Source organism: Aquarana catesbeiana, linkage group LG08 (assembly GCF_042186555.1).
Source record: "Aquarana catesbeiana isolate 2022-GZ linkage group LG08, ASM4218655v1, whole genome shotgun sequence".
NCBI lineage: Eukaryota > Metazoa > Chordata > Amphibia > Anura > Ranidae > Aquarana > Aquarana catesbeiana.
Genome location: NC_133331.1, coordinates 102564469 through 102573772, shown reverse-complemented (window position 1 = coordinate 102573772; position 9304 = coordinate 102564469). Strand labels below are relative to the sequence as shown.

General features: G+C 42.0%; 1 protein-coding gene across 1 annotated transcript; it reads left to right on the top strand.

Annotated features, from left to right (window-relative positions):
* Window positions 1-8147: 8147 nt before the first annotated feature.
* Window positions 8148-9095, top strand: LOC141106696 (taste receptor type 2 member 40-like). Its single transcript, XM_073597633.1, has one exon. The coding sequence runs from the start codon at window positions 8148-8150 to the stop codon at window positions 9093-9095; it is 948 nt and encodes a 315-aa protein (XP_073453734.1).
* Window positions 9096-9304: the final 209 nt, after the last annotated feature.

Genomic DNA, 9304 nt, shown 5'->3' with positions numbered 1-9304 from the left:
CTGCAGTATTTACAGTTAGTGTACTGTGTCCTCTGCACAGTGTGTACCTAAAGCTACCTGAAGACAAATGCTGGTGTTCTTCTGATTCTATTAATACCACAGGCAGGCAGCTGCAGTATTTACAGTTAGTGTACTGTGTCCTCTGCACAGTGTGCACCTAAAGCTACCTGAAGACAATTGCTGGTGTTCTGATCCTATTAATACCACAGGCAGGCAGCTGCAGTATTTACAGTTAGTGTACTGTGTCCTCTGCACAGTGTGCACCTAAATCTACCTAAAGACATTTGCTGGTGCTTTTCTGATCCTATTAGTACCACAGGCAGGCAGCTGCAGTATTTACAGTTAGTGTACCATGTCCTCTGCACAGTGTGCACCTAAAGCTACCTGAAGAAAATTGCTGGTGTTCTGATCCTATTAATACCACAGGCAGGCAGCTGCAGTATTTACAGTTAGTGTACTGTGTCCACTGCACAGTGTGCACCTAAAGCTACCTGAAGACAATTGCTGGTGTTCTTCTGATCCTATTAGTACCACAGGCAGGCAGCTGCAGTATTTACAGTTAGTGTACTGTGTCCTCTGCACAGTGTGCACCTAAAGCTCCATGAAGACAATTGCTGGTGTTCTTCTGATCCTATTAATACCATAGGCAGGCAGCTGCAGTATTTACAGTTAGTGAACTGTCCTCTGCACAGTGTGCACCTAAAGGTGCCTGAAGACAATTGCTGGTGTTCTGATCCTATTAATACCACAGACAGGCAGCTGCAGTATTTACAGTTAGTGTACTGTGTCCTCTGCACAGTGTGCACCTAAAGCTCCCTGAAGACAATTGCTGGTGTTCTTCTGATCCTATTAATACCACAGGTAGGCAGCTGCAGTATTTACAGTTAGTGTACTGTGTCCTCTGCACAGTGTGCACCTAAAGCTACTTGAAGAAAATTGCTGGTGTTCTGATCCTATTAATACCACATGTAGGCAGCTGCAGTATTTACAGTTAGTATACTGTGTCATCTGCACAGTGTGCACCTAAAGCTACCTGAAGACAATTGCTGGTGTTCTTCTGATCCTATTAATACCACAGGCAGGCAGCTGCAGTATTTACAGTTAGTGTACTGTGTCTTCTGCACAGTGTGCACCTAAAGCTACCTGAAGACAATTGCTGGTGTTCTTCTGATCCTATTAATACCACAGGCAGGCAGCTGCAGTATTTATAGTTAGTGTACTGTGTTCTCTGCACAGTGTGCACCTAAAGCTACCTGAAGACAATTGCTGGTGTTCTGATCCTATTAATACCACAGGCAGACAGCTGCAGTATTTACAGTTAGTGTACTGTGTCCTCTGCACAGTGTGCACCTAAAGCTGCCGAAGACAATTGCTGGTGTTCTGATCCTATTAATACCACAGGCAGGCAGCTACAGTATTTACAATTAGTGTACTGTGTCCTCTGCACTGTGTGCACCTAAAGCTACCTGAAGACAATTGCTGGTGTTCTCCTGATCCTATTAGTACCACAGGCAGGCAGCTGCAGTATTTACAGTTAGTGTACTGTGTCCACTGCACAGTGTGCACCTAAAGCTACCTGAAGACAATTGCTGGTGTTCTTCTGATCTTATTAATACCACAGGCAGACAGCTGCAGTATTTACAGTTAGTGTACTGTGTCCTCTGCACAGTGTGCATCTAAAGCTACCTGAAGAAAATTGCTGGTGTTCTGATCCTATTAATACCACAGGCAGGCAGTTGCAGTATTTACAGTTAGTGTACTGTGTCCTCTGCACAGTGTGCACCTAAAGCTACCTGAAGACAATTGCTGGTGTTCTGATCCTATTAATACCACAGGCAGGCAGTTGCAGTATTTACAGTTAGTGTACTGTGTCCTCTGCACAGTGTGCACCTAAAGCTACCTGAAGACAATTGCTAGTGTTCTGATCCTATTAATACCACAGGCAGGCAGTTGCAGTATTTACAGTTAGTGTACTGTGTCCTCTGCACAGTGTGCACCTAAAGCTACCTGAAGATATTTGCTAGTGTTCTGATCCTATTAATACCACAGGCAGGCAGCTGCAGAATTTACAGTTAGTGTACTGTGTCCTCTGCACAGTGTGCACCTAAGGCTACCTGAAGACGATGGTACCCAGCAAGAGGAAGGCAGTAACTTGAGCCCAGAGAGAGGGGGTTCCCAAGAAGAACAGCAATCTGGCAGTCATATTTCCCCAGCTGCAGCATACTGCCAAGTTTGCTCCAGTGATGAGAAGGGAGGGGATAATGAGGAAGTCACTGACACCACGTGGGTGCCTGATAGGAGAGAGGAGGAGGCACATCTCCAATGAGGCAGGATGTCCTCCAGGGGCCAGCTTAAGGGCAGCACACCGACTGCATCACACAGCAGAGCTCTGCATGTGCAGGGCACTGCTGTCTCTGCACGTTATTCAAAAAGTTCTTTGGTGTGGGCCTTTTTTGAGACGAGTGCATCAGATCGCACCGCTGCTATTTGCAACATATGTCTCAAGTGTATCTCGCGTGGCCAAAACATCTCCCGCTTGGGCACCACATACTTGACCAGACATATGTCGACCTGCCATGCAGTTAGTTGGCAAGCGTACCAAAAAGACCAACACCAAAGAGCAAAGTGGACCTCTCCTTGCTTCTCATCAGCTGGGATCTCCAAGCCACTATACCTTCAGTCCTCTCTGAAACCTGCACTGAGAGGAATGAAGGTGTAGAATTAGATGTGTCACAGCCAAGTACTTGCGGGCAATCTGCTATCGGTACACCAACGTCAGATTGTACCAGGCAAATTTCCCTGCCCCAGCTGCTGCACCGCTGAAAGAAGTTCGCTCCCAGCCATCCACATGCCCAGCGGTTGAATGCTAGCTTGGCTAAATTAATAAGGAAATAAGTACAGCGCTGTGCCAGAAAGTGCTAAAAAGATATATAGTATACAGTTAGCAACTAACACACCTCTAGGCACAGGTAAGGGTTAAAAATAATAATATTAATAATAGTGTAGCGCTATGTGTATATACAAATTATAAATCTTACATATATAAACAGTGAATAGGAACCTGATCATCCCTTGCGGGGCAAAATAATATTACAGTGACACTAAGTGATTCAAAACAACACTTGGAATGCGGTGAATATTAATAATCAATAATAAGAAAACAATATAATGGATCTAGGCAACCATACGTATGTGACAAATCAACTAATGTAGTCCATAAATATTAACAAATATATTAATAGTGACTAGTGGACTAGAAAACCACCACCAAAAGTCTATGAGGGTTGTGTGTTGAAAAAATGATGGAAATAAAACTCCCGAGTTTCCTCGTAGACGAAATTGGTCACTTCTGGCAGATGGATAGATAGATAAGGAACCACAGATGGATAGAGGGTCTAAGTAGGTGGCGGGACCATCACCGGAGCATCAAAAGAGGCTTACCAGAGTCAGGTGACTTGAAAAGACCTACGTCTTACAAATCTAAGAAAGCTTATTGACCACCAGGTCTGGCAAGATGAATCGTCAGATATCCTCAGCTTCCAATAGGGGGAGGGGTCTCACCACAGCTTCCAGCGTCCCCAAACGGTCCAACAGGCCAAACGAATATTTCAAATACCATGCGAGAAATAAAGCTCACATGGCATGATAACGTTTAAAAACATCAATTTATTAAAATAATAAGAGAAAACACTCACGTGTTAGGAGATCAAAAACAGCTCAAAAAAGATCAATCGCGGTAATCGTGACCCCAGATGAAGGCTCTGTAGCCGAAACATGTCGGGTGGACCCCTCACGATTACCGCGATTGATCTTTTTTGAACTGTTTTTGATCTCCTACCATGTGAGTGTTTTCTTTTATTATTTTAATAAAATGATGTTTTTAAACATTATCATGCCATGTGAGCTTTATTTCTCGCATGGTATTTGAAATATTCGTTTGGCCTGTTGGACCGTTTGGGGACGCTTGAAGCTGTGGTGAGACCCCTCCCCCTATTGGAAGCTGAGGATATCTGACGATTCATCTTGCCAGACCTGGTGGTCAATAAGCTTTCTTAGACTTGTAAGACGTAGGTCTTTTCAAGTCACCTGACTCTGGTAAGCCTCTTTTGATGCTCCGGTGATGGTCCCGCCACCTACTTAGACCTTCTATCCATCTGTGTTTCCTTATCTATCTATCCATCTGCCAGAAGTGACCAATTTCGTCTACGAGGAAACTCAGGAGTTTTATTTCCATCATTTTTTCAACACACAACCCTCATAGACTTTTGGTGGTGGTTTTCTATTCCACTATTCACTATTAATATATTTGTTAATTTTTATGGACTACATTGGTTGATTTGTCACATACGTATGGTTTCCTAGATCCATTATATTGTTTTCTTATTATTGATTATTAATATTCACCGCATTCCAAGTGTTGTTTTGAATCACTTAGTGTCACTGTAATATTATTTTGCCCCGCAAGGGATGATCAGGTTCCTATTCACTGTTTATATATGTAAGATTTATAATTTATATATACACATAGCGCTACACTATTATTATTATTATTTTTAGCTTGGCTAAATTGCTAGCACTTCAACTGCCGCCTTTTCAGTTGGTAGACTCGACCCCCTTCCGTAAGTTTGTGGAATGTGCGGTTCCTCAGTGGCAGGTTCCCAAATGCCACCTTTTGTCATGGAAGGCAATTCTGGCTCTCTACCAGCATGTGGAAGGCAATGTCTTGGCCTCGCTGGACAGGGCGGTCAGCAGTAAGGTGCATATTACCGCTGACTCGTGGTCCAGCAGGCATGGACAGGGACATTACCTATCTTTCACCGCGCAATGGGTGACTCTTCTGGCAGCTGGGAAGGATGCAGGACAGAGTGCAGTAGTGTTGGAGGTTGTTCCGCCACCACGCCTCCAAAATTCTACTAGTGGTGATTCTGCCACACCTCTCTCCTCCACCCCCTCCTCTTCTTCTTCCTCCATGGCCTCTTCCTGTGCTGATTTGTCCCTGGAACCAGCGGTGCTCCGTAAGCGTTCAAGGGGCTATGCAAGCATGCAGGCAAAAAGATGCCATGCGGTGCTTGAGCTGGTGTGCTTGGGGGACAGGAGCCACACTGAGGCAGAGATTCTGTCAGCTCTGCAGGGGCAGGTTCAGAGGTGGTTGATGCCATGCCAGCTTAAGCCAGGAATGGTGGTTTGCGACAATGGCACCAACCTCCTCTCCGCCCTCCGACAGGGACAACTGACCCATGTGCCCTGTTTGGCTCACATCCTTAACTTGATGGTGCAGCAGTTCTTGGGCATTTAACCAGGCTTACAGGATGTCCTGAGGCAGGCCAAGAAAGTCTGCGTGCATTTCTGCCGGTCATATAATGCCAGTGCTCGGCTGGCTGACCTCAAAAAGGAATTTAACCTGCCCAAGAACCCCCTATTCTGTGACATGCCCACCAGGTGGAACTCAACGTTGGCCATGCTGCAGCGGCTGCACACGCAGCAGAGGGCCATCAATGACTACCTATGCGACTATGGCACATGGACAGGGTCAGGGGAGCTTGTTTTTTTTTCCCCACGCCAGTGGGCTATGATCAGGGATGCATGCACTGTCCTGTCACCATTTGAGGAGGCCAAAAGGATGGTGAGCATTGACAGTGCATGCATTAGTGACACTGTCCCTCTTGTCCAACTGTTGGAGCACACGCTGCATGGAATAATGGACAGGGCACTTGAGGCAGAACAGAGGGAGGAAGAGGAGGACTTCCTTACCTCTCAAGGCCCCCTTTATCCAGACAGTGTTCCTGCGTGCCCGCCGATCACACAGGAAGAGGAGGAGGAGGAGGATTGTGTCAGCATGGAGGTGGAGCCTGGCACTCAGCATCAGCAACAGTATTCAAGGGATCATTTACAGTCTGAAGAAACCCATGGACTTGTACGTGGCTGGGAGGAGGTGGCTGCGGATCATGTCGTCCTTAGTGACCCAGAGGACTCTGGACTGAATGCCTCAGCAAACCTATGCTGCATGGCCTCCCTGATCCTGCAAAGCCTGCGGAAGGATCCTTGTATTCGTGGCATCAAGGGGAGGGATGATTACTGGCTGGCAACCCTCCTTGATCCACATTACAAGGGTAAGGTGGCGGACCTTATCTTGCCATCGTAGAGGGAGCAGAGGATGAAACATCTTCTGGAGGCCTTGCAGAAAGGTTTGTGCAACGCATTTCCAGAGCCTGGGAGGTTACAATTTCCTGGCCCTCCTGGATAACGTGTTTTTTTTTTTACATTTTGGCATTGGGTTCCCCTTAAAATCCACACCAGATCCAAAGGATTTTTTTGTTTATTCCTTTTAAACAACTGGGTGCTCGCAATTGCAACCACAAGTCAATTTAAGTCTGATTTGAGTCTTTTTTTTTTTTTCTTTAGAAACGTCAGTTTTGCTGCAGCATGTTCTATACATGCTACAGATGCGCCACTTTACAGGCAGACTAAGGGCACTTTTTCATAAAAACAATTGTTTAAAAAAAAAAAAAATTGCATTGCTACATGTCCCCCAAGGCAGTACCCAAACCCTCATACCCTTTCTATGGCCAATAATTTGCATACTATCCTTAAAAAATGGGAATTTTGATTTTTCAGCTCCCAAAGACTTCAATGGAGTTTGTGGCTCGGGGGGCCGAGAGGGGGGTGTTCGGCCCATCTCTAATAACAAGTCATGATATGCTGTGAATACATACCTTCTGTAGATAACTATTTACCTGAAGTAAGCACATTAGGTGGGTAGCATTTCTTGGTATAGTAGATATGCTATTGTCAGCCTGCACACACCAAAACTGGGCAGAAATGTATAAAAATAATGATGATGAATTCCTTTCAAGAGGAGTCATGCATATTGCACAGTACACTACATCCCCTGTATTAATGCATTAACATTATATTATCTTGCCAAAGCTGGCCATATTTGTGTGCATAATGATTTTACTAAAATATCAGAGAATATTCAATTCCCGAGAGCATTTAACAACATCACAACTTTTACTAATGACTTGAAGGGATAAAAGGGCTATAATACATACTGTATTTAATTTTTTCCAAGATGAATACAATCTATGGTTATTATTTCTCTATGAATTTTTGTTTTTTGCTGTGAAACAACCACAAAGTTGGAGTTTGCATTGCTAGCAGAAAGGTGCAATAAAATATAGCAACAATCCAAAATATATATGTTATGCTATATATATATATATATATATATATATATATATATATATATATATATATATTATATATATATATATATATATATATATATATATATATATTATGCTATATATGTTATATGTTACTGCATTTTCACTGTGCCAAAATGGATAAGCTTGCAATCCTTACATTTTTTAATACACATTTATTTATTTACTATAGGTATTTATATAGCGTCATCAATTTACGCAGCGCTTTATATATATATATATATATTGTACATTCACATCAGTCCCTGCCCTCAAGGATCTTACAATCTAAGGTTCCTAACTAACATTCACACATATACATACTAGGGCCAATTTAGAAACTGGAGTACCCGGAGGAAACACACACAGGCACAGGGAGAACATGCAAAGTCCAGGCAGGTAGTGCTGTGGTTGGCATTTGAACCTATGGCTTTAGAAAAGAGTTGTGATTGATGACTATCAACATTTTAGACTGTCAAAAAATATATCTGTATATTGGATGACTGAACTCAGGGCTCTGGTTTTGAACATCATATACTTGGTTTTACAAATCTGTCGTTTGTCCCCTCACTACACACAAATGCGCTGTCAAAGAAGTATTGCAATGTGGTCAAAACACATAGTAATCAAACCACACAATTTGTTAAAAGGAAATAGGAAAAACTATTGACAGGTGTTGTATTAACTTGCAAATACATTCTTTTTGATATGCTCTCTGCTAATATGTAATACAGAGTATGAGATATTTGCTTTTCCCGTGCAGAGAAAAAATTAGGCAGCCTTTGCAACTACAATCACACACATGAAGAATATAGAAGAACTCACAAATCTATGAAATCTGCTTTTATTACAACAAAGAACTGCAAAACAATTTCTTAGAATAACAAACCAGATCTTAATTAGAGAAACTAAGAATCCTGAAACAAAGCTATCATCATCATCATGGATAGCTTATCCATTGCAGATATAGCTGTCCATAGTATACTTCTTGTAACTGGAGTATCTGGAAATATCTTCATCTTAATCGTTCACTTTCTGGAGTGGCTAAAAACTCGTGAGCATAATCCTTGTTATCTCATTATTAATGCCATTGGAATTTCAAACATCTGTCTGCAAACAGCCAATGATTTGATAGAGATGTCATACTATATATGGCCAGATGCCTACAATGAAGAATGGGTATATAATCTTACTATAGCTCTTTTAGCATCTCTGTCATTGTCCAGTCTCTGGTGCTCCACCTGCCTCTGTTTATACTATTGTGTGAAGATCGTCAACCTCAATGGACCTTTGTTTTATAAAATCAAAGCAAATCTTCCTGTTATGGTACCTTGGCTACTTGTGTTCTCAATTCTTCTGTCATGGTCGATTGGAATGTCAGCTCAATGGGATCTGTACGTGGGCTTTTCCATCACAGCCTTAAACATTACAGGGAATGTGACATTAGAAGAATCATTTTACCCCTACTCAAGTAAATGTAATTGTGTATTTTACTTATACCTATTAGCTGCTTCTTTGGCATTTGTAATAATCTTCTTGGCAGGTGGAACCATCATCGCCTCTCTGTGTAAGCACATGTCAAGGATGAGGCAAAACAATGAAGGACTTAGTCATCCTAGAATCAGGACTCACTTATCAGCTGCTAAAACAGTGACTGCTCTCCTGATACTTTATTTGATTTTCTATGGGACATTTAGTTTTATAAACAACCCAGTATATGTCCTGGATAGCAAAACAGCAATATTATGTTTAATTGTTATTTCCATTTTCCCAACAGTAAATTCTATTATTCTAATCATGGGAAACAGAAAATTGTTCAATGCTCTGAAGCAGGTACTGGGTATGAAATCTAGTGTGAGCAATACTGAAGTCACTGTTACTACTTACTAATGTATATGTGTGTATCTGTGTGTGTGTGTGTGAGCTAGAAAGATGTTATCCATTCAATGTTTTATTTAGAATTATATAATTAAAATTGTGTTTAACATATTATAAATGTATTATGTTTAGAGAAATTTTAAAAATGATTTCAGTTATTTTTCCTATTTGCTGTTCGTGTCATAAAATGTTCAATATTTTAGTACAAATTTAAATTTAGT